The sequence below is a fragment of the Accipiter gentilis genome, chromosome 12 (genome assembly GCF_929443795.1).
Source record: "Accipiter gentilis chromosome 12, bAccGen1.1, whole genome shotgun sequence".
NCBI lineage: Eukaryota > Metazoa > Chordata > Aves > Accipitriformes > Accipitridae > Astur > Astur gentilis.
Genome location: NC_064891.1, coordinates 31,957,941 through 31,983,282, shown reverse-complemented (window position 1 = coordinate 31,983,282; position 25,342 = coordinate 31,957,941). Strand labels below are relative to the sequence as shown.

Sequence of the window (25,342 nt, the reverse complement as noted above, 5' to 3'; positions counted from 1 at the left end):
AAAAGAAAAAAAAAGGCTTCAGTATGTAGAGATTCTTGCAATGGATCATGAATGGTAATGGCAAAGTCTAAAGAATAATAGAGTGAAATACCTTAAAGATCTTATTTCAGTAAATGTAATTTAATATAATAAAGATTTTAAACTTAATATATTTAATATATCTAAATATTTTAATATGTATTAATTGTTGAATGCATTGTTTCCTCCATAAGTAAAGTAGATACCCAAATTCACAACGAAAGAAATAAGGTAACTTTCGAATACAGGCTGGGTGCAGTTCAGTGCCGGGGGCATGTTGGATGATAGATATCTAGCTATTGATTGCAAAGTTACATACCAAGTGTCTGCAGAAAAATTAGTTCCTTAAATATATCCCTCTGAAGAAAAACCACCGTTGTTACATTCAAGTCTATTGAGTATTCCATGGACTGTTCTAATCGGTGTGTTTCAAGGTCTTTTGTGGAAAAACAGATCACGTGTTGAATATGGTCTCCCTACTGCTGGGCTGTATGTTCCTAAATGTTTTGTGGGTCTGGGTGTCCCCTGTAGATGGGGTGAGGAGTGGTGAGCTGGGCTGTGTGTCCTGCTCTGCCTCAAGGAAAGTCTTTTGCTCTGCTGGACAAACAGACAAGTTACTGCACACGTCCTAGCTCTGGGCGGCTGTTTGGCATTCCTGCACTCGTAGTGTCTACCTTTTTTTTTTTTTTTTTTTTTTTAAACAATACTCTTGTTTTCAAGGTATTTTGCTATTTAGTCTTGGTTTCGGACTGTTTTTCATTCCTGAAGATTACAATACCCAAATTTCTCAGTGTTGGAAACTCCTAGAATGATTTATTTTATTTTCTTTAAATCCTGAAAAGTGCTTGTTCCAGGTAGAAAACTAGGGAAGGTCAGCATCTTTGAAACACATAGATTCATTTTACAGATGAATTCTTTATTTAGCCTAACAGCATATTCTTATCCAAACAGTCAAGCTTGTGATTCTTTAAAAACAAATAAATCACGTGAACGTGGTGAGCGGTGCATGGCGTACTGAATAGGCAGAGGCCTCTTGCATTTGTAGCTTTCCTGCCTTGTCAAAAGAGATTAGCTTGCAGACTCTGAAATGTTTTGGCCTTCAGAAAGATGAGCTATAAAGCTCACCAGAGGGAGAATCGGTCCTTGTCATCTCTCCCCACATCATTTTCCACTTCCCCCAACTATCTTAATTCAAACCCCTGGCCTTGGTCCAGCCCCCACCCAACTTTTGTAACCAGTTTAGTCAGGGATGTGATTTCCCTTCCTACTTCTGCCCCTTACACTTAGTTTATAGCAGTAAGGCCTGCTTTGCGGGAGTCACCGCAATAAAATTGTTCCTCTCCTCGTGCAGGGGGACTGGCTGTAGAAGCAGAGGACTCTGTGTCGGAGTAGTTGCATCTTCCACGGCACGGCTGGACTGCTTTAAGTACACGGGTCTAATCAGAGCGGTTTGCCTTCTCTGTTTTGACATGGCTGTGTTGAAGTGTTGTGATGGTTCTCCCCAGTATCTCTTGAAGGGACAGGCTTGGGAGTGCAACCATGCAGACTCAAAAACCTGCTGTCATCCCTGTCCCAGGGTGTAGGGGTACTTACTGCATCTCGGTGTGCCTCCTTCGATGTGCTACCAGAGACTGGTGGTGCTGGTAGTTGCAGCAGCATCTCGGCTGGAGTTGAAACAGCCATTCACATTTAAAAAAAGAAAAAAATCTTCCCTACTTTGGCAAGCTGCATTGTTGTTATTGTCTTTTAATACCATGAATGTCAACAGGTAACTTTTTGTATGTGGTATATAATTATGAAGCAAAGAGGAGTGACCTCAGTCACTTACATTTTGACATTAGTTAGAGTGCCATTCTGTTTATGATTCAGCAGTGAAAGACTTCACTGAAACCATGCCCACTGTCTTAAGTTACACTGCAGACTCTAAGCTGCTGCAGAACACTTCTGCCCTCAGGTACCACGATGTAGAGATTTTTCAAGCAGCTGGTTTTTGGGGGTGGAGGAGAGGGCTTAGTGCAAGAGCTGCGTCAAGCATTTCAGAAACACTGCAATTTTTTTCCTTCCTTTCCTTCCCCTTTTTCCTTGAGTTATTTAAACCACATTAGACAAAAAGTTTAACTATGGCCAATACCTTAATACCTTTGGCAATGTTTGTGCTTTCTATAAGGATGGTTCTTTCCTTTACGTAGAAGGTGCTGGGCGAGGGGTTTTTCTTCAGACGGACACCTCTATTGTCAGATCACACAGAAGCAGATCACCGTGACAGGCTGGGTACTGCCTTTGACCAGATAAATCCTGCATCCTAACCTTTCTAAAGCAAGCTCCCTGTGTCCGTGCTGCAGGTGCGGCTGTGGAGGCACGCCGGAGCTTGGAGGGGCCGGGAAGGAGCACCGTACAGCACGCTGGTGCCATCTGACGGTAAGCTTTCCCAGCAGGTTTTCCCCCTTCCCAGCAATGTCAACAAGCTTTTCTTTTAATTTCTTTTGTGGGAGTAGGGTGAGATGACGTTAGGTGCATGGTTTTCATATATATATATATCTCTCTCTATATCTCAGAAATAGAAGTACTATATTCATTAAAGAAATCTAGAATGTTTTATGTGATTTTCTTTATTCATCCTGTGTTTTAAAACCAGCTTTTAAATTAAACTACAACTTACAATATGACTTTTTCACTTAGTTTTCTTTCACCTCCCCCCAGAAGTAACTATTAATTACAGACATGGTCTTCCTGTGATAACTCTTACGCTGCCCACAAGAAGTGAACGCTGTCGGTTCACAGTTAAGCCAATGGTGACCACCGTAGGGACATTCCTGCAGGATGTGCAGAGAGAAGATAAAGGAATTGAGAGAGCGGAAGTCTTTGCAACAGGTATCTTACATTTCTGTCGTTCTTCAAGATGAATACATTCCTTTTCAGATGGACTGTACTTCTCTCCTGAAGCACAAGTTCAGTCCTCCATCAGGTTTAGCATTGTTGCTGTTGGGGTAGCTCTTGAATGCTTCTGGGGTTTATTGGTGTTTCAGATTTAATACCCGAGTCCTCTTGGAAAGGCTGATTAAAAATATGCAGAATTGGACATATTACTGCAACCTTCTTTATATCCCAGTAGTGTACTCTTATCTTTTTTGGGTAGCTTCTCTTTGTAATGCTGTCTTTAAATAAGTGCCTGTCTTCTGGTTTCCTTGATATCTTTTTCTTTCCTTGTCCTCCATGATCATTCTGGAAAACAACGAGCCGGGCTTTTAAGTGATGTCTGCCAGTTGTTCAGTGTTACCCAGAGCTGGAAGAATCCATTTGCCTTACTACAAACTTGAACTCCCATGGAAAACTTATTAAGAGCTAAGCAACCAGATAATGTGTGCAATGATAAAGGGCGGCTTTTTGTGATTTGGGGAGGTTTCCTTCGTCAGCTGGAGTACAGTACTTTAGGGCCCTTGGGTTGAAAGGAAAAAGCTATACTGATACATTAGCACTGATGTGGTCTTTCCTCCTTGTAGCATACTGTCTATCCCATTGTCCCACGTCTTCGGGTAATGCTTGCTGTTTTCATGTGTTTTGTCTCTTTTGTCTGACTGTTCATAAAAGCTAATATCCAGTTAGTTAAACTGGTTTTCCATTTTATTCCCAAGACAACTTGGTTTGTATTTTGGCAGTGCTTTGTAGTTTTTCCACAGCAATTCTGAAAAGTCTTACATCTCCTGTCCTGGTCCTAGAGAAGGACGCAATCTCGAAAGTAGAACTGAGATGTAGCTTTATTGTGAACAGAATTTGTCTAACTAAAAGCATCTATTTCTTCCCTTCTCCTCTCACCCCCCCTAGAAAGAAAGAAAGTGGAAAAAAAGGATAGCTGCATCCCTATAGAAAGATTTATTTTCCATCAGGTAACACATAAACAGAAGGGATGGGGTCAAGGGAAGTTGGTCTGAAGTTTCATAGCTGGGTGCATTCATAATGTTCCCTTTCTTCCTGGTTGAGATTGCAGAGGGCTGCAGGAACTTTTAAAGGAACTGAAAATAGATGGATGCTCCTAGATCAGGAAGCCACAGATCAAGGAGAAGCTGCTTTAGTTGCCTTTGAGAGCACATTTAGTAAAACAGGAAAATACCCTGTTGAGCAATATATTTATATCCTCTAGAGCAATGGAGATGGGATCTGCATGCATCCCATTGTGTGCATGAGCTTCCTGTACACAGGAACTTTGGCATTGGTTTCTTTTTTTTTTAATGGTGTGTCTGCTAGGCAGCCAAGGTAGAAAATTCTCTTGAAGAAAGATAATTCCGTAAGAGACACTTCTATCTTGAGAAGCCACTGTAACAAACGGTCATTGTCAGCAGCTGGCCTTCTCCTTAACATGGAAGTTTTCGCTAAAAAGGATTTCTTACTGGGGTGAGGCAGGGCCAGCCAACAACATGCACTGGCAAACGGTTAACCTGAGTGTTGCTATCTGCAGAGACATGCATGACAGAAGTATTTAGTATTTGTGATTCACCGCTGAATCGAATTCTTTTGTGGTATGTCAGCAAAAACCAACTACTCATTCTGCTTCAGTGCAAACATCGGTCACTTGTGACGTATAAGATAATTTCTGTAAGAAGTCTGCAAGTCTGGCATTTCTGGTATGGACAGGCAGCAGGTTCCAAAGCGGAAAGGAATTTGGGCCATTTTCACCTAGTCTCATCTGTTTAAACCTCCCCCTCCCTACCCCGACTTTGGGATAGAAACCTTGTTGGCTTTGATTAAAACAGTGACTGTTAAACAGTTCTCTGCTCTGTATTTTCCAAGTGCCAGGTGATTGTAATGTTAGAGAAGAGCTTAAGATATTTAATTCATTAGGAAACTGATAGTGTAAAGAGATACTATTGGTCAAGTACCGAGAGTTCAATTTAAACATTTATTACTAAAGAAAAATTATGAAGCCTTGATTTAGTGCAGACACTTCTTCTGTGTCATTTAGCCATTAAATGAAACCAAACCTTAATTGAAAGTATTAGTGCTGTGTGTGATAGCTCACTTTCATTTTCTGTGGATTCGATTTAGTCCTGCCAAACTTCTGTAGACAAAAAATGGCTCTTTGTCCACATTTGAACACTTGTGCTTAGGTATAGGAAGAAAAGTAGCCTTTTGCTGAAAGCCTGTGGGGAATTTTCTAAAATAAACCACCTCCCCTCCCCTCCACACTTTTCTGCTTTTCAGTTAATTAAAGGTTGGACAGGTTAATAAATCAGTGTTGTATCACATCCAGAACAAAGAGCCTGTCTGGCAATTCTTTTGAAAAAGCATTTTTTGCTTAGATTTCACTTTATAAATGTCACCTTAATAATTTACATGCAAATGAGCTTTGATGTTCTATTACACTATTAAAAAAAAGAAAAGAGTGGATGGGCACATTAAAATTTCAGATTTTGAATTGAAAGTGGTAGCCTTCCAGGTTTGCTTTGCTACCCAGAGTGGGTCAGGGAGCCAGCTGGTGCATTAGCTTGCAGAGTTCAGTAGCCTTGGCCTCAGCAGATGGGGCCTGAGGACAGTGTTCCAGTGAATAAATAATTGCAGGTGTAGGGTGGTTGTCTATGGTGCCTTTCTGTCGTGGGCACATGGGGACAGATGAAGGAGCTGGGGCAGTAGCGCTGTGACAAATATTTACATACAAAAATCTTCGTATTTTGTAGCCTCATCATTTCTCGTTTCGGGAGTAAAGCTGCTGTTTTCTGCCGCTGCCCACCCCTTGGCAGGGGCAGGGGAAGATGCCCTTTTTATGTATAGGAGATGAAGGTGGCCAGGTCAAACAGGTGTCGTGGAGCAGCCGCTCTGTGGCTTTTGAACCCCCCCCGCCACAGCGATGTGTCCAGCAGCAATGATGTTTGGCTGTGGGGGTTCTTGGGCCATCTGAACCCTCTGCAGGGGCTGGTTTTACTGGATGGCTCTGGGATCTGCAGGACTTCACCCAGTGAGTACTCCGGTGGATCCACTGTTACGTGTTACTGCTAACGACTCCAGGAGCTCCTTTTTGGTGTGTTCAGCTCCCTGCGGGATGTGATGTGTTCCTTTGTCTCCTAGCTGCGGTGGATGGTGCAATGAGGAGGAGATATGAAAGCCGGCAGGCAGGAAGAGTAGTAATCTACTAAAGAAAAGAGTTTATTTGCAAACTTCAGGCCCCTTTAAACAGGGGAAACAAGAAGCAGAGATGGGACAAACCAGATCTTTCACATTTCAGCAGAGGTTTTAGATTACATCTGCCCTTGTGTATCAAATGTAAAATAGGAAGGGATCCATTTCTCATTTGGATGCCGCTATTTTTCCTGTTACCAAGAAAGCAGAAATGTTGCCTGAGTACTAATCTTGCAAGATCCGTTGTGTTGAGAATGCCCTGGGAAGAGCTGCAGTATGTCCATGCTGTTGGATGAGAGCCTTTTTATATACTGAAGTTGTGATCTGCCTACCAGTGGCAAATCTCTTCTAAGCCTTAGGCAGACACAAATACTGCCTTTTGGGTGAAAGGGCCTTTGGCAAAGAAAAAGGGTAGAGAGGGAATGAAAAGAAGGAACAAATATAAAAGCAGGATAAAATCTTCAACAACCAGCTTTCCTGATTGAATGTCATCGTTTCCCCCTTGTCTCTGACTTTAAGTCATTGAAAATAGATATGATTTTTTTTTTTTCTCAGCCTGCTTTCTGTGTTGCTGATGGGGTAGCATTCATGTAAATTTTTGCATAAAAACGAAAAGTAAAAAAGGGTTCTCCAGAGCTTTTCAGACTAATGCCTCTGTGGCTCCTGGTCTGCCTTGTACTGGACAGTCTAGCTATCTACTTCTTAACTCCCAGTCACAACTGGTAGTGAAACAGAGTGATTTCAAGTACCATTAATAAAAATCTGAATGCCACAACTGACAAGAATTGCTCCTTTTGACTAGAAGAGCCTGTTTAAGGAAAGGCATAAATCTATACCTGAAGATGAGGTCTTTGAAGGTCTTTTAATTTCGCAAAACCCTTTGTCCTAGTGAAGATGCAAACTTGTGTGGATGGAGAAACAAAATTGCAGATCTTTATGTTGCGATTTGTTGCTGGTTTATGCAAGACTTCTTTATCTTCTGCCCTCCCCTTCCCAATGGGTTGATTCTAGTCATAATCATAAGAAAATCCAAGTCTGCTCGTAGTGTTATCAATTAATATGTATAATATGATTGAAATAACAAGGGAGCTGCTACAGTCCTGTGTACAGCCCCCATCAGTTAATATTTAAAATAAGGAAACAGTAACTAGACATTACTTAGGGTTTAGGGACTAACTACTACACAACAGAGCTTTGTAAATAAGTAGGATGTTTATGTCAGAAAAGGTAATGATTGTGGTCTGGTCAATAAACCTTGAAGAACTGCTTGGAACTGCCAAGATTAGGGAAGAAGTAGGTAAAAGGTAATGCCTACAGGCGGAGATCGCAACCACCGACTCACTGACCACCTACTCAAATGATACCGTAACCTACTCAAAAGAAGACAATGAAGGAAGAAGACAGAGTCTGCGCACTAATTTACATGAGGGGTGAAGAAGAACCAATCATTAAGGAAAATAACAATTAATATGTATTAGTTAAGTGTATAATGATGAGGTTTTTTGAGACAAGGGTGTGCTGTCTTGAGACAGGCACCCATTCATGCGCATCAATGAAATTAGTTTGAAAATACCTCGACTCTGTGTGTTATTGGCTTGCACACTGGGTAAACAAACTCCATTTGTGGGACAATAGTAGTGACAAGTCTGAGTGACACTGCTAGAGAAAGCATTCAGGCACACACTCTATGTTGATGTGTTCCTCCTTACTGTTTAGTGTCAGTTACCAGATTTACTAAAAGTACAGTTCCCTTCCAAGCATTATTAATAAAGAACTCTAGCACTTTTCCAAAGGGGTGTCAGCTAATGTTTAAGATTCCTTATGACAAATGATGTAGAACTTAAATCTTTCTTCTGCAGATGGTAGCAAGGTCTCTGATGCAACCTCGATGGAAGTCTTGTTGATGAATGACTTTAAACTTGTTATCAACAACACAGCATACAGTGTGTCACCTCCTGTAAAAGGTAAGAGCAATGCTTAATAACTCTGATTATCTCACTTCATCTAATGAAATGCGTGGGAAGTCTCAGAAAACTGCAACATGTCTGGAGAAAGGAATTTCTCTTTGGTTTTTTTATCATTGGATGGTCTTGCTTTTGGGGGTTGGAGGTGGGGAGAGAATGAAGAAGGGTGGGTTCTTGAAATGTTTTATGTGACAAACATTTTCGTTTCAGATAAGCTGAGTAGTGAGCATGCTACTGAAATGGAAGATATCAAATCCTTGGTTCACAGATTGTTTGTGGCTCTACATTTAGAAGATCACCAGATCAGGAAAGAGAAAGAATTGCTACAGAAACTGGACCATCTGAAAGAAGAGCTGCTGCCTCTTGAACAGGTTAGAAAGTGGGGTTACTTTTTTTTTAAACTCAAATCCATTTCCTTTCATCAAGAGTAAGTCCTGTCATAGAATAAAATCAGCGTGAATGGCTAGGGTTTGTTTATTATGTAAATGAGGGTCAATTCAAATATAATTCAGATTATTTTCAATTCAGTTCTTTTTCCTCCTGTTATGCACATTCCCCGGGTAGAAACCACAACACCTGGAGAAAGCTGTCATGAACAAGCCTAAGCATGGCTACTATTGGAATTGAAAGTCCACTTAGTCACCTGTTGCTGTATGAGTTCTGAATACACATTACAGAAATAACAGTAGTGAGGTAGAAATTATCTGTGGCTTAGGCTAGGGTTTTCTATATCAGCAAGGCAAATTGTTTGGATTAATTGTTGCCAGAATCCAAGAAGGGAAGGTATGAATGTTGATCTAGAGCAGGCTAGGCTATCCCAGCACGAGGGGAGGAAACCAGAAAGAGCCTGACGAAGCGGACAAACTTTTCTTTGGCTTCAGACCTGCTTTGTGAGGACCAGCCTCCACGGTAACCAGAACTGCCTTGAATGGTAAATGGAAATCCAGTAGACATAAATCCCTAGTAGTGGGAAGGGGAGATTAAGAGCAGGATTTCTTGGTGCACAACAGCTAGGAGATCTGGTTGCCCTTGGATTTCAGACCTTTTCTTTCTCAGCAGGGTAAGTCATTAAGAGAAGTCGGTAAAAGATCCTGAAAAAGGATCTAGCTCAGCAGGAGAAAACATAGTTGAGGAGCTGCTCATCAGAGGAGCACTCATGTTTGCTTGAACAGGTTTCCTTATTTCTTTTCCTTAGATGAAAGCCAGAATCACGGACAGTGCAGATGCAAAGACCTCCAGGCTTCTATGGGTTGGCTTAGCTCTGATGTCAACACAAGGGGGAGCGTTGGCGTGGCTCACGTGGTGGGTCTACTCGTGGGACATCATGGAGCCAGTCACATACTTCATCACTTACGGGAGTGCCATGGCTTTCTACGCCTACTTTGTTCTTACTAAACAGGTAAGTCCTCGTCTGGAGTATTGTAAAGGAGGAATACCGACTCTGAAAAATCACTGAACAGTAGCTTTTATCGGCTGGAGTTTATGTATAAACAGTGCAGGGTACGAAACCGTTTGGAATTCTGGCAGTTGCATTATTGAAATACACCTAATTTAGTGCCTGGAAAAATGTTATTGCTTTGTTCTTCATCATCTGACTGTTTTTCCATGACTTTGAATGAATGGAGGTAAATCTAGGACAGCTGAAACGGAGCAGAAAACAGGCATTGTTTAGAAGAAGTTTGCTGAGCAACAGCAACAACAACAAAATCTTAACTGAGCTCCACAATACCGACTTGTCCCGAAATCCGGTAACACGTCAAGAAACGTTTCTTTTTCCTGCTTTAGCTCTGTACTTTACTCCCAAAGTGGACTTCTTGACGTTGAACTTTCTGTGATGCAAAACTCTTTTTGTTATGGAGGTATGTGGAAGAGTAACCAGCGCTTCCTTCTATAATACCAACAGATCTATAGACCTCATGAGATGTCAGGTTCCTTTAGTGAAAAGGGAAGACACATCTGTTTTTTATGAAGAGCTTGCTCGGAATACAAGTTTTACTCCTTCTCACTGATTTTTAAGAAGGGCTAAGGCATTCCTAGTTTTTGTATATGAGTAGATAAAGAGATTACTACTTAGCTTTTTTGAACAGCTGCTGGAGCCATGGCTTGAGACTTTCAAGTAAGTCTTTGAGAAATAGTAGCCGAACTTTCTCCGACTCCTTGGAAGTACTGTCCATTGACCCAGGTGGCTCCAGTCATGAAGATCACACTATGTCTTTATTATAATTGAAAATTCCTTTAGATGTGATAGAAATTATTCCTACCATGTGTCTAAAAGGCCCTTATGACCTGTAAGGGCATAACTTCATATGTAGCCTCTTAACAGAACATACTGTGTGTGTTGCACTAGTTAAATATTCCTGAAACAGGCTGAATTTCTATTGAAAACTCACTTTTACAGATAACCTTCTGACCTCTATCCAGTTTTCTTGCTAACCCCAAATACGTGCCCTGCTTTCTTCACCAGGACTACATTTATCCTGATGCTAAAGACAGGCAGTTCCTCCACTACTTCTATCGGAAATCCAAAACCCATCATTTTAATGTGGAACGGTATAACAAGCTCAAAGAAGACCTAGCAGAGGTATTTAAATACAGTCCTTAAATAATGAAGTAGCCTCTGGCTTAAGATTTTTTCAGTAAACTCCCAGTTAACAGAAAATTGACCTCAAGGTTTGCTACTTACATTCAAAACAGCATATTGCTTATCAGCCAGTTTCAGCTGTTCAAATGGCCGTACAATGTTTGCCATTGATGTATAAACTACTTCAGTAAGTCATCAGAAAGGGAGACCTTCATGAATTGAATTTAAAACAAGTAAGTCAGTTTATCAGCCCTACACATCCATTTTTTGTGTACTCTAATATGTTGCATTTTTGGCCATTTTAGTAGAATAGCTGCATTGCTTTTGGAGACAGTATGTTTGCTGCACTGCTGTGGTAACACAATCTCCTCCCTTCCTTGGAAGGAGACTGTCTTGCAGAATTCAGCATTTGACATCTTAATCCTATTCCTTAGGTAAAAGGCTTAGATTTACAGAATATGGGCAACTGGATGGAAAAGGTGGTGTGTGCAACCTACTAGAAACTTTGTGGTCTTCATGAAAAAGTGTAGCAGATCTCTCACTCCTGAATTCTTACTCCCCCATCCCATCCCACTAGCCCTGTGTTCAACGTCTTGTAAAAGAAAATTGAAACTACCCCTAATTTTAGTTCAAGACCTGTGGTTCAGGGTATCATTTAATGAACCACATTGGACATAAGGCTAGAGTTTGATGCCTTTTCAGTAGCCTGTGAGTATAAATTTTGTAACTAATTTCAGGAAAATACTTCAGGGTGGGAGTGAGTGTATGGACGGCCAGGGCACATGCTTCTCTCTGGAGACTGGCTGAACAACCCGAGAGGCCTGTAAATGTTCAGCATCCTCCATTTGATCAGTTTGGTTTCTTGCGCAAGACCAATGCCTTCTGAGAATGGAAAGATACTGGATGTGTGAAAGAGGAGGAGAAAACGGAGGGCTGCAGAAGGATTAACTCTCACTCTTTCTTGCACTGGCAGGCAGAAGAATCCCTGAGGCGTCTGCGCCAACCTCTGCACTTGAGGCTTCCAATCCAGGAAATCAATGACAAGGACTGACTTCAATTTTGTATATATTAGAATTGCCCTTTAAAAGCTGATACAAACATTTAGTTACTCTACAGAAACTGGGTATTTTTGACCACTATATAGTTTTGAAAGTTGCAATAAATACCTACAAAAATTATTTGATCACTTGATGGTTTGGGTTTTGTTTTGTTTTATTTTTATTTTTGTGTTTTTTTTTTTTTCTTCCCCAAAACCCTATGAAGAAGCTGCTGAAGCAAAGTTCTTCAAGATATTTGTCAAATCTCATTAGTAAAATGGAGGTATTCTGCCTGCTGCTAAAATGACAGGGATGTTTTATAGAACAAGGGCTGTCTTTTTAGTACCGTTTACTATAGCACAGCAGTAGCTCATAGAATAATTAACTTCCGCATCGAATATTAAGGATTTTTTTTTTCCTGAGACTACTGTTTCCTTTTTCCTAGCTCTGTGCATTGATTTGCATCACAAGTAAGCTTTTTTAGTAAATATTGCTGGAAAAGTAAGATATACTCAAACTCATTTACTATAAAATCATTTATGTTTCATTGTTGCATTTTATCGAAAGAATTTATCAAAACATTCAAACATACATGATTTATACAAAGCTTAAAAGTAGCCATAGTAAGATTTAATATCTGTGACTCAGAACATCATTTATGGGAAGATTTAACTAAAGCAAAGCCAGTAAATCAATTATTTTGTACCCAGGACAGTGGATTAAGACAGCTTTCTCAGCTCGAGTTCTCCATTGTTCCCCAGTTAAGCATATGTACCAATAATGTAAAAAATAATAAAAGAGATACTCGCTTCTAGTCAGTATCATTGAAATTACTGATGTTGCAGTAGTAACAATCCTAAGGTGAAATGTCCTATGGTGACAAATGCGCTATCACTTTTATGTACACAATGACAGAGCTTGGCTGATCCCCTCTGGGGCCAAGGGGAGGAAGAGGCTGTTTCAACACCAAGGCCTGAAGTATGCAGGTTTGCATGTGTTGTATTTTGCAGAGCTGCCTAGAGATGTCCAGCAGTTATAAGTGAGCCTGGAACCTCGAAATGATTTGCTTTAGGTTTAGAGATGTATACAAGGCAAGCTTACCCAAAGTCACCCAAAGCAAGCTGTACATGTCCTCATTTCACTACTGCTTGCTTTTCTCCTGAGGATGCAAAAAGCCAGCAAGCTGTAATTGTGCCGAAAACGTATATAATGTGCAAGCAAAAAGAAGCTCTTTATCTATATTAATGCTACAATTGTACTCAAGGAATTAAGTTCCTTTTTAGTGTTGAGAGAAAATATAAAATAGCCTAAAAAGCTCAATAAATCCACAAGAATTGGAAGGTGGATACTGCTGTCTGCAGATTTAAAAAGATGCGCTACAAACATTCCCTGTAGACTGTGCTCTTGGAGCAAGACAAGCTAATCTAATGCAACATCTGAAATGTTTTGGAAATAGTAAAATATGCCATAGTTAGGTGGCAATCAAGCAAAAAACTTTTAAGAAAAAAGTAATCTAGAGTACCAATTTCAGTAAAATCTGAGCACCTCTTAATAGTTTTGCACCAGTCAACTTTTCCCAAATTCCCTGAGATGAACAGAGCTCTACTACTAGCTTTAAAGTTGCTTTAAGATTTTAGAAACTATTATGTATACAAACTGTAATATTTGAGCCCAGTGTTTTTGCAAACAATCTTGTAGAATATTAGTCTCCTGAACTAAGATGGTGTGTTTTTTCAATTCTGCAGTGAGTACTAGTTAACAATTGTCATTGTTAAGTAATAATCTACTTAGATTTTGGATGAAAATACAGTTTTTTAGTTAACATTGAGGCAAAACAAGGAATCTGTTTTTTTCCTATAGCATTAATGTCTCTGCACATATCCACTCTGCGATGAGATACTTTCCTGTTAACAACAGTAAGAAGTTCTGTGAACTCCAAGGAAGAGCCGTGCTTCTTAAGTGCCTCACACAAATCTTGAATGTACCAGGAACCATTTACAGTTTCACGATGAGAAAAGTAACCTATTGTAGAATGGGAACATAAAATTATACCCAAATGTAAGTAGTCATGCAACTTGAAAAATATTCATGAGAGTTACTGCTTGCTAGCTGCATCTGTAAGATATTACTAATGGGTATAAATCTTACTTTGCCAATTATGCAATTTCGCTGGAAATTGTAGATGGGAAATGGCTTTGAGGTCATTTATAGTCCTAAGCCAAGAGAAGCATGGTTCAGGGACTGGTAGCTTACAGGATTGTATCTGTACATTACAAGAGAAAAGATGAGACAGCCATGTAGTGCATGGAAATTTGTAAGCCAACAGAATCTTACAATCCTGGAAAAGAGAGGAATCCTTGCTGTCAGCAGATAGCTCAGCAGCAAGATTGATGAGAATGTTTCTGCTTGGCAAATTAACTGCAACCTTGACAGTTTATTTTCACTTCTTCCTAAACATGTGAGGCTCTTTCCCAGATAAGATGTCACTTATCAGACATGTAAAACACAGGACCTGGAACTGTACTCATTATTTTGACTACAAGTCAAGAAGACTACAAAAGTCAAGAAGAAGTGAAGTATCAGACATCAGATGCAAAGTATTAGAACTTACCTTGTGCCACAGAGTAGCACATGATAAAGTCTGCACCAGCAGGCAGGGTGTATACACCAGCTGCATCCACTTCCGTCTCATTGACAATGGATTCATCACTACCGTCTATTGAATCCCGAGCAATAACTGGATCATCATGTTTATCACCTCGACACGCCTGTTGGTGAGAAGTATTGTTATCCTTTCACCTCTGCCAAGCTCACCTATGTTAATATGATACTTCTGACACTAACCAGAAGGGACTTCTGTTCAGTTATGTGTTCCACATTACCATAAGTCTGGATTCATAAAGACCATTTACATCTCTATCAGTTAAAATATTGGTGACGAAGTCCAGTGAAAGCTCCAAGACGATCACAGAGTCACTGAGATTGGAAGGGACCTCTTGATCACCTAGTCCAACCCCCTGGCTCAAGCAGGGTTAGCTAGAGCAGGTTGTCCAGGACTATGTCCAGTCAGCTTTTGAATATCTTCATAGATGAATGAAGACTCCACCATCTCTCTGTGTGACCTCTTCCAGTGTTTGACCACCTTCACAGTAAAAAAGTGTTTTCCTGTGTTGAGATGGAATTTCACATGTTTTAATTTGTGCCAGTTGCCTCTTATCCTGTCACTGGGCACCACTGAAAAGAGCCTGGCTCCCCTCTTCTTTATTCCCTCCCACCAGGTGTTTATAACATTGATAAGATTCCCCTGAGCCATCTCCTTCAAGCTGAACAGTCCCAGCTCCCTCAGCCTCTCCTCATATGAGAGATGCTCCAGTCCCTTAATCATCTTTGTGGCCCTTTGCAGGACTTATTCCATTAAGTCCATATTTTGGTTCTACTGGGCAACCCAGAACTGGACACAATACTTCAGATGCAGCAGCGTCACCAGTGCTGAGTAGAGAGGAAGAATCGCTTCCCTCGGGCCTGTTGGCAAGGCAGTGTTGAATAAACGCTCTGAAGCAGAGCCATCATTATATGCTGTTATGCTTCTGCTCTTAATTCAGTCTCAAATGCATTAGTTGAGGGAGGGTTTTTTTGTGAGAAGCCGGTAAGTGAGCCCGGTATGGTCAGCATTATGGAAAGGCTATATGTGGAGGATAAGGAGGTAAGAACACACTCAAAATATACAAAGCAGGTAAGGAGCATTACTTAAGAACTATCACTAAAGAGAGAAACATGAAAATCTTCTTTCATTTACAGTGATGAAGTTCCATGCTTGCTGTTCCCTCTGATTTCCAAAGGTAAATGCTATAGCAATCATGCTGTAAAAGAACTCGATTGATAACTGAACTAAATTAATTTGCTTTTTGATGAGTATTGTATTATGTTTCCAAGTATTACTTATAACTTAAAATTAAAATATGTAAATGTTTTTCCATCTTTTGGCACCTGGTTAAAAAAATAATCAAAGCTGAATGAGTCCTAATGAAAGAAGAATTAACAATGTGTTGATTCTTGCAGTGGTCTTGTGCCTAAGGAAGCTTTCATTTGGAAAAAAAAAAGTAATTCTTAGAATTACTCTATAAAATACTACAATTACAGTCTGCTGAAGGCCAGGTTCTCATATGAGTTTGCTAATTGTAATCTGGATAAAGACGGGATAAAGCCCTGTGTAACCTGGTTTGACCCCATAACTGACTCTGCTTTGAACAGGAGGCTGGACCAGAGACCTCCTGAGGTCCCGTCCAACTTGCGTTATCCTGTGAACCAAGGAGTGAAACAGGAGGTTACATATGGGCTTTATTTGACCACTTAGCACAAACAGTATTTCTGAGACAAGAAAGCCTTTAATTGACTCTTTAAATTCTACAGAGACACCAAGTATTGGTCATGGACAGAAAAGAACACAAAAAAAATAAAGAAAAACAAAAAATACATCACCACCACCAAAATTAACCAAACAAAAACCTCACAACCCCTCTCCCCCCAAACAACTTCTGTAAGGATCAAGTGAAGGGACTTGCCTGGAAGGAAATGGTGAAAGTAAGGAGGTTTGATAGCCTTCTACAAGCCTAGCCTAGGGCTGTGAGGTGTGAACAGTAGGAACTGAGCTAAGGCTGTACGCAACTTTCTCAAAAAAATGTTAACTGTCTTCTCTGCCATTAAATATACACTGACAGCCAATCTAACATGGGCTTAATTTGGGTTGTTCTTCAATAAATTACTTATTACATATAGCTAGAATCATAATATTAACACTTGTGTACATAAATGTTTTTTTAAAAAAGAGAAAAATCCTTGTCTTAAATGCCTTTAAGGAACAGTTTTCCATACCTTCTTTCCTAAAGATGCAAAAACTTTCCCTTGTGGAAAGACTTCAGGAAAACTGACTTCTGTATTACAAGAAGACATAGGTCAGTGTTAACTCCACTGAATTCAGAAACGGACATCTTACCTGAATGATAAATATCTTCGGCTTTCCTACCAGACTCTGGCACTTGTCTCCTCTGAACATGTCTGTGATTGTCTCAATTTTGATTTGTGCATCATATGCGTAAACATGATCATTCTCACCGTGACTCAGGAACACACAAACAAAGCAGTCAGCATTACTGTGGTCATCCTTAGAGGCTGAAATATTCAAGTGGTGTTTAGATGACTAAACAGTAATCTTCAGGTTTAAAAAACATTGCACATTTATATCATATCATCTAATCTCTGATCAGTCCTTTTTCCAATGAACCCTATTTTCAGATAGTGTAATACTACAGCAATCTGAAGGTGCAATGATTCAACATGGCTGAAGGTAAGGGCCACTAGAAGTAAAAAGAAGAAAGTTACTAACTTCTCCCAGGTGCAGGTGCTTTCTTTCAGTTCTTAGCGACTTCCTTAGTTCTCTCCACAGAAGCTTCACTTACATTGCAATAAAATAATCTGAAGTCTAACCCTTAAGTCCTTCTAATGTTAAACAACATCCTTGTGCACAAAAACTATTTTAAGCTAGATGAACAGAGAGAATGGAAGAAAAGAGACCTGGAAATTCTGCCACAAATAGTTAAGACATAATATAGTCTCCTACCTTCATAAATTTTCCGCAGCACATCTTCTGCTTTCAGATCATCAAAATGTCTGACTTCAAATCCAAGGTCTGTCAAACTATTGTTAAAACACATCAGTATTAGTAAAAATCTTGCTGAAATTATGTCAGTTGCTACCAACTCAGTTGCTTTCCCTGTGAGAGAATAAATATTCATGTTTATGCATTATTTATGAAAAAAACTATTAAAGTTGATTTTGAACTCAAATGGGCATCAAGTGCAGGTCTAATACCTGAAGTTACTTCAAAGAGTTTGTCCTAAGAGAGCTCTGGACTCACTGAAATCGTAGGACTTGTGCCAGCATTTTCTGTGACTTAAGGGAGCGTGCCTTGAAGCTTTTTTATTATGGCTTTCTTTGCCAAGGTTGCATAGGTACTTATGTCTGCAAAGTCTTTTGTTCTATACTTAAACATAAGATTTAGGTAACTGCTTATTTGACCATGATTTCCGAAGTTTAGCTTTTTAAGCTTTAGTAAAGAAACCAAGTTCCTTACGTGCATTTCAGATTGTTTCTGTCTGCAAGAGTCCCACGTCTGTCTGGCAGCCTTAAATGCCAAAAAAAGTGTTCGTGATTGAAGATTAACGCAATTCCTCTTCTTTGATGGTTCATCTTGTATTGCACTGCAGGATCAAGTGTTTGTCTGTTGCCAGAGATGGAAAACATTCTTGATAAATGAGCTAACGGCAATTGAATTCCTTTCCTGTATTCCTGCTAGCTGAGATTTTTTAATTGACTAGAGACTAGGAGGATCCAACTTCAGAAGACAAGACCTCAAAGTGTGCAATATTTTAGCAAGAGCCTAAATTGCTAGGTCTTTTTGAAAAGCTTGGGCATGTTAAGCAATTCAGAAAAAAACAAGTGTTGGGTGTGTACTAGGCTGTCAGGTAGGTTGAACAGTTTCTCTACAACTATTTGTATTTTCCCTTGTCAGAAGGCTATTTCAATAGTAACACAGTAAGGCATATAGCAGTGCACTTCAGACTTGGCTCTAATTCTCCATGTTACATGTTTAGCTGAATAGTACTTTAACCTAATTGGTTAGTGCATATGTACTTATTTGGAATTGTAGCTGTCTGAGATTTGCTTCAAGTTCTTGTAACTAAACCGAGTGCTGCATCATAAGCAATAAACTGGTGGTGAGGTGGTATGCATAGTGTATCTTGAAAAGGAGAACAAATTTTTATTATTTACCTTAACAAAATGAAAGCTATGACACTACAACCGTTCACCTAAGTTTTTAGCAACCAGCCAACAAAATCCTTAAGCTGAAGGACAGCGTCGTTCTGATGGACAGAACGAATGACCTCCCCAGCTTCCAAGTAGAGGACTTCAAACTGTCATGGCAACAAACACATGGAACGCCTGTGCGTTTGGAGTAGCACTCAGCAATTTTATTGTTTTATGAGCAAAACACGACACAGAAATCTGTGATAGCATGCTATGGACTGTGCACTTGGACCCAAAAGGTCATTTCTAAGCGATGGCATGGCTGTATTTTGAGAGACAAAGCAGACAATCTTCCTGCTTTTGTAGACAGAGATATCAGTGCAGAAAACAACAACTAAAATGCTTCCAGCAATAGCCCTGGCTATGGACAAGGACAGTGTTATAGATGCACAGAATGACAGTCCAGGTCATGCTACCCTAGGACTGGCTCTTGTAGAGCCGTCATTTTTGGCATGTTACTGTCTTTTTTTCCTGCTATGGAATGTTCAGTTTTGGTGCAATCGGTGGAAGAAATTGCTTAGAGTATTTGCCTGCAGATATTACTTAGAGATCACAGTTTCATCAGCAAAATGCTTTTGCTTCACTACAAAATGGCCAAAGTTATACATAAACTATTTCTCCCTCTCCACTTTATTATGAGCAGCCCCTTAATAAAACATCTTTTTGTAATGTCTGCGTAAGAACGCTAACAGGAATTCTGGATGACTGTTCAAAATCTGGGGGTTTCTACAATGCTGGCTGACTAACCACTGAGAAAAGTTCAAGTGGGGTGCTTTATCACACTCTCCCTGATTTGAGTACTTAACGTGATACAGTGCAACAGAGTTTATTCGGATTTTGGCAATTTATCGTCCTTAGGATTTGGCTAGACATAGGGCTAGTAGGGCTTTTGGACAGTTAGGTCCCTGGATCCTGTGAATGACCATTAAAAGGATGGTTCCCTAAATATTTCTTCCTCTACTCAGCTGTATTCACTGAGTGGGTAAGGCAAAGGAAGTTATCAGGCAGAGAGTTTACCTTTTCTAGGGCTAGATGATGTTGTAAGATAGAGTAGGAAAAATTCATGGCATCGCTATCCTGTGGTCCATTTACCCTCCTTCTAGAGGAATACATTCCTCTGATACACTCTGTCACTTAGTGTGCCCAATTGTTCCTTAGATTGTGATGGTGGTTTTGCCACAGTCTCTGCACATTGCCCAACATAAAACTAGTCCACTCCTAATGGTCCCTTCTGCATGCCTGCACGGCAAGAAGGGTGATTCTGCATCTGGTGTAGCTAAAACTAGAAATGTAAGTGGGTGGAGTTGAGCTGAATAATCCAGTCACATTCTTAACAAAAATCAGAAAACCCTGCACTGACCTCAGTGCCAGAGGCCATCTCTCTGCCATTGCCATCAGAACTTTACCTTGTATCAAGTGCATCTACTTCTGTGATGTTCTGATTTCCATCTGTTAAAGAGATCAAAAAGTGATTTAGGCTCTAAATGTTCATTAAAAAGAAACAATTTGAACTTGTGCATCCAGCCGTAAAGTTTAGCTGTTAATGTGAACCAAAAGCTCATTCACACATAAGGCAAGTAGGCATGCAGTTGAACAGCTTCATTAGTGTTTGTCTGCACCCACAGCTTTTGGAGGCCGTTCTTAAAAGTTCCGACTCCAACAGTCTGAATTTTAGGTGGTCAAGACATGCATATTTTATATCTGTGTATTTGTATCTATATAGATATTTTCAGAGATCATGATTTTATATAACTAACAAGCTGGCTGTATTTATTTAAACAGACTCTCTAACTCAATAGTTATGATTTTACATAATCTAAAAATACACTGGTGTTTCTTTTATTTCGGTAATGATGCTAATGCAAAGCTGAGCATTCTCTTTGAGGTTGGATGAAGCATATGAGTCATAGTAGATGATAGTGTAATAGTGCGTATAGTTCATGACAACTGAGAAGATGCAATATTTATACCTTTTTCTTCAGCTAACCTATACAGACATAAGCATCTCCAGTAACAGAATGCACATAAAGGTAACATTGTGGGAACACCAGGTAACATGCACGTTTTGGGAGTGTGCAGAACTAAAGACATGCAGATGGTTAGGCCAACATACTTAATTCCTTTCACTCAAACATCTCAATGGGCTATAAAATCACAGGTCCTACTACTACTGGTGGAGACTAATTACCACATTATGAAAACTATATACTATACTGTACCTGTGGTGGTTAAAGTAGGTCTGCTGTCCAACTGGATGTGGCCTGCAATTATAAGAGAAGACGGGTCATGTATAGATATATTTTACAAACTACTTTGTATATACGATACTGCCTTTTGACATCCGTTTTTCACATCTGATTAAAGACTTCTGCAAAACAAACTAACACAGCTATGTATTGATAGAGGAGAAAAGTTCATAAAGACATTACAAGTAGCTTGTAGAAATCTAGACTTGGCTTTAGAAGCTTCTACATTGAACACCATTGCACAGGAGAGTAGGGGGGTGGCTCAAAGGAAGTCACATGTTTTTAAGTGTTACTATTGACATGTAAACCTCCCACTGGCATATACTGATCATGCTTTCAGGTGTTGAGTCTTACAATGATTGCTAGTAACCTGAACGCACAAAAAAAAAAGCTATTTCAGTTCGCTTGAAACATAACATGTAGGGCAGTGTAATGATAGAAGTGCTGAAAAATGAGTGTAGAGAGAACACAGCAACACCACCTGTGCCCATGACTCTGTTGGTAGTAGGAAGCCAGATATTTTTAAGAGTGCATCTGTGTTTAAATTTACACAGTATTTTTTCTTGTGTACCTGAGATCTGGCTGATGCTTTTGCCTCAGCTTAAAGGGGAAGGGGGGTAATCCACACCTCCAAAAAACAACAGACCATAAAAATGTTAAGAGTCATCAAACTTCTAGACAGAAAATGCTGTCATGTGGACACACAAAGAACAGAATTCCTGGACCAAAGGAAACTTGGGAAAGATGGTTTTCCTGTTCCTTTAATCCTGTTTAGTCAGTTCCCAGCCTTTAGTTTTTCATTGCCACTGTCATATTGCAGCTTTGTTCAAGTAAACACTACTTAAAATTATTATGATTTATGAAAAGCTTTCTGCTTGTCTTACACAGGCTTGTTTTAAAAACTGATTGCTCTCAGTGGGCTTACTTACTTGTCTTAAATCCCATGAAGATGGTTTCAAAGGAATCAAAAACAAGGTATGCACTGGATTACACTGGGATCTGATAGCATCTGTCCCTGGGTACGTTTTAATCTCAACAGGTCTACCATTTGGGCCAAAGGACATGACATTTAGAAAATACCAGTAACCAAATGGCACAAAAAAACCCGTGTATGTAAACCTAACAGCATCTTCAGGAACCAAACCCCCACGTTTTTGCTGCTCCTGTCCTCTCTTGTCCTCCCGTTACACATCACCGTTCTCCCTGGGCACCTGATCCCCGGCTAGCAACGCCGTTTCCCCCTCTTTTTACGGTGCCAGCCGCTTCTCCTCCGTGTTGACAAAGCAAGCCCGTTTCCCCGCTCCCTCCCCAGCGGCGGGGTCTGGGCGATCGAGCTCCCCGCCATCACCCCCCCTTCATTTCCCCCTCCTGTGGCGGGGTGGGGGGGACTTTCCCCTCGGGGGGGGGGTGCGCTTTTACGCTCCAGCCTACTTCCGCGATGGCTGCCTCCGCCGCCATCCCGTCCTTCTCCCCGCCTGCCGCCTTTCCCCGCTCCCCGTTTCTTCTCTGAGAGGAAGCAAAGACCACGCTCCCCGCGAACGTCGGCAGCCGGCCCGAGCTCTGTCGCTGCGGGTCAGCCGGGGAGAGGAGAGGAGAGGAGAGGGAGGGGGGGGGGAGGCCCTTCTCCCCTCAGGCCCTCGCAAAGACATCCGTCCGCCTCCCGCTCTTCCTCCACGGGGGGCGATCGGCACCGTGTCTGCCCCGGGCACGGGGGGAGCCGCCCAGACCGTTAACGGCCCCACACGTTGGGGGGCGCGAGGTGAGGGCCGTGCCGTTGGCTGCGGCAGGCGCCAAAAAACTGCCCCCCCCCCCCCCTTCCCCCCAACCCCGCGGGCGGCCGCCATTACGCGCCGCCCCCCTACCTACCTGCCGGCCGCCGCCGTTCCGAGCCCGACATGACCGCGGACCGAAGTACTCTGCCGCCTTGCCTTGCCTTGCCTTGCCTTGCCTTGCCTTGCCTTGCCTTGCCTTGCCTTGCCGGGGCCGACCCGCCTCCTTGGCCAGGCCCGGGCACTCCTTCGAGCAGAGGGCGTTTATCGCCCTTTCCTCCGCCGGCGGCCGCCGCCTCTGTGAGAAAAGGGGCGGGAGATGGCGGGGGGGAAGTGGTGCGGGGCCGTGAGGGCCGGGGGCTGCAGGCCTTCCTGGGGACCTGGGACCGCCGCACCTTGAAGGTAGATCCGTAATGCTAGCGGCTTGGTGGGGTCTCTCCTGCTCGGGAGATTGCAAGGGCCGGCTGTCGTAGGTCGAAACTGGGCCGGGAGAATGGAAGGGTGATGTGTGAAAGCGTCTTCCTGTTACTTTTAAAGTTTGTCATGCATCATCGGTATTCCTGTGATGTGTTACTTCAGTGACCGTGTTTCAGCAACTGTCATATACAAAGGCATCACCCAGAAACATGGTGAGAAGCTACTGCGTTTACTATATTGAGATTTTTTTCAAAACTGTACTAGAAGCCAAAAGACTACCGTTACTCAAAATGCATTTTCATTTGGGCACCCACATATAAGCCTTTGAGAGGTTTGGATGTAAATACTTTTGCAGCTTTGCTCTATTCTTGCATCATTCTCTTTGATGATCTTAGAACTGTGAGGGGACCAGTGCCAGGGTGTCTTAACAAACGCTGATATTCCCAGCCTTTTCCCTATATGGCACTTCGTGTTCACCAATTGAGTGCATAAGAAGCAACAGTTTCTAAACCACAGCAAATGACAAAGAACATGCTTCTGTATAAGAGCTTTGCAGATTTGTACCTTGGATGGATCTGAATTTCCTATCCAGCCTATTTCTGTGTAGGCTCTAGAATACTCAGGTGTGAATACGCTTATAGAGATTACTGCTACAAGCACAAAAGGAAGCGGATTTAGAGTGGGATTTTAAGTATTCTTACCCAACCTGTTTGGCCTGTTTTTAGACAGGCTTCTTGCATGACTACATCTTTTAGACAAGATGTCTCCCTTTTAGTTAAAGGAGCAATGGGTATTTCTAATGACTTTTGCTTGTTTTCCTCTTGTTTGGACTTGTTATCCTCAGACTGCCAGTAGGCAGCTAGATCAAGATAAAACTGTTGTTTAAATTGTCTTTGTGTATACTTTAGTTAGAACATGATACTATTATAAGAGTTTAGCATCTTCCACTGTAAAACATTTACACTCTTATTAAGCTGATTCATTTTTTTGCGAACTGCAAATCCCAGATCTCTCGGCTCACACTAGAGCTGCCCTTAAACCCACTGGCAGCAAGAATCCTGTGTGAAGCAGCAGCCGTAGAACTGAAACCTGGGAGTCTGTAGCAGCTTTCTGTTGAGCAGTTTGAACTTGTATCAGCCATGTTCCCAAGTCCAACAGTTCACTTAGATCCTAATAAGACAATCAAACATCTATGAAACTTTGTTTTGCTAGAGGCTAAGAGCGTGCTCGGTCAGCCACTGTGTTCATATGAGTCACCAGTAACTTGATCACAATGTATGAAGCCTAAGGTAGCATTTGACTAGTGTGCATTTCCAGCTGATTTTAGTATATAAAAGTTTTTGTTATACATGCATGTACATGTTGTGAAACACTTTCAGATTGTTGCAATGCTCCACCATATGCTTTTGGAAAAAGCATTATGGATATATCAGAACTGCAGTTTGAAGGAGAAAGTTTGATTGCGGGGACACTGCTGTTACTCAGATCATCCAGCCTGAGGACGGCAATTATATTAAGACTTTAACCTGTAAAAACAAAAAATTCACTGCAATACTTAGACTATTACTGACTACATAAAAGCATCCAATATTGAGTCAAATGCCAAGAGCTGCTACATATAGTATTGTGGTTTAACTCAGCAGGCAGCTAAATGCCACACTCACTGCCCCCCCAGTGGGATAGAGGAGAGAATCAGAAAAAAAAGTAAAACTGGTGGGTTGAGATAAAGACAGTTTAATAGGACAGAAAAAGGAAGGGAAAATAATAATAATGATAAAAGAATACACAAAACAAGTGATGCACAACACAGTTGCTCACCACCTGCTGACTGATGCCCAGCCAGTCCCCAAGCAGCAGGCTGCCACCCCCCAGCCAATTCTCCCCAGTTTTATTGTTCAGCGTGATGTCGTATGGTCTTAGAATACCCCTTTGGCCAGTTTGGGTCAGCTGTCCCAGCTGTGTCCCCTCCGAGCTTCTTGTGCCCCTCCAGCCTTCTTGCTGGCTGGGCATGAGAAGCTGAAAAATCCTTGACTTAGTCTAAACATTACTTAGCAACAACTGAAAACATCAGTGTGTTATCAACATTATTCTCATACTGAACCCAAAATATAACACTATAGCAGCAAGTAGGAAAAAAATTAACTTGATCCCAGCTGAAACCAGGACACCTGTAAAATATATTTTGTATAGTTTGTGGGTAACTATAATAAAGGATTTCTGCTACGGGAAAAGCTTACGCAAAGTAAAGACTCCCTGGAGGAAGTCAGATGCCTCCTCTGCTTTGCAAGCAGAACTATCAAAGCGCTATCCAGCAGTGTTAAAGCTCTTTTTAGTGATA

The 25,342-nt window shown here is 41.2% G+C and overlaps 2 protein-coding genes across 6 annotated transcripts in view; one reads left to right on the top strand and one right to left on the bottom strand.

Moving 5' to 3' along the window:
- The window catches only part of MCUB (mitochondrial calcium uniporter dominant negative subunit beta), a 53,483-nt gene extending 41,634 nt beyond the window's left edge, over window positions 1-11,849 (top strand). For both annotated transcript variants that reach the window (XM_049814788.1, XM_049814789.1), the window contains exons 2-8: window positions 2,361-2,436; window positions 2,719-2,889; window positions 7,986-8,090; window positions 8,301-8,461; window positions 9,286-9,489; window positions 10,555-10,671; window positions 11,645-11,849. In XM_049814788.1, coding sequence (XP_049670745.1) covers window positions 2,361-2,436; window positions 2,719-2,889; window positions 7,986-8,090; window positions 8,301-8,461; window positions 9,286-9,489; window positions 10,555-10,671; window positions 11,645-11,722 — 912 coding nt within the window. In that variant the 3' untranslated portion in view covers window positions 11,723-11,849. The remainder of the gene's footprint in view (window positions 1-2,360; window positions 2,437-2,718; window positions 2,890-7,985; window positions 8,091-8,300; window positions 8,462-9,285; window positions 9,490-10,554; window positions 10,672-11,644) is intronic.
- A 270-nt stretch (window positions 11,850-12,119) lies between these two features.
- On the bottom strand, window positions 12,120-23,186 carry CASP6 (caspase 6). Of its 4 annotated transcripts, none has more exons than XM_049814791.1 (9): window positions 22,797-23,186; window positions 22,685-22,766; window positions 20,792-20,833; window positions 19,979-20,021; window positions 17,839-17,985; window positions 17,326-17,402; window positions 16,702-16,877; window positions 14,320-14,476; window positions 12,120-13,730 (listed from the first exon to the last, which is right to left on the bottom strand). In XM_049814791.1, the coding sequence occupies exons 2-9, from the start codon at window positions 22,713-22,715 to the stop codon at window positions 13,492-13,494; spliced, it is 912 nt and encodes a 303-aa protein (XP_049670748.1). In that variant the 5' UTR covers window positions 22,716-22,766; window positions 22,797-23,186; the 3' UTR covers window positions 12,120-13,491. The 4 variants fall into 4 exon arrangements, with proteins under 4 accessions (XP_049670748.1, XP_049670750.1, XP_049670747.1 ...); XM_049814793.1 differs by having other exon boundaries at window positions 22,685-22,761; XM_049814790.1 differs by having other exon boundaries at window positions 22,685-23,186.
- Window positions 23,187-25,342: the final 2,156 nt, after the last annotated feature.

Bases quoted from the DNA above. Each gene is read 5' to 3' on its own strand.
- CASP6 (XM_049814790.1), bottom strand. From the start codon at position 22,715: ATGTCGGGCTCGGAACGGCGGCGGCCGGCAG. The intron at 17,403-17,838 runs GTAAGGAACTTG...TTTTAACAATAG, and splicing joins AGAAACAATCTGAAATGCAC to TTTGACAGACCTTGGATTTG. The intron at 13,731-14,319 runs GTAAGTTCTAAT...ATTCTACAATAG, and splicing joins GTGCTACTCTGTGGCACAAG to GTTACTTTTCTCATCGTGAA.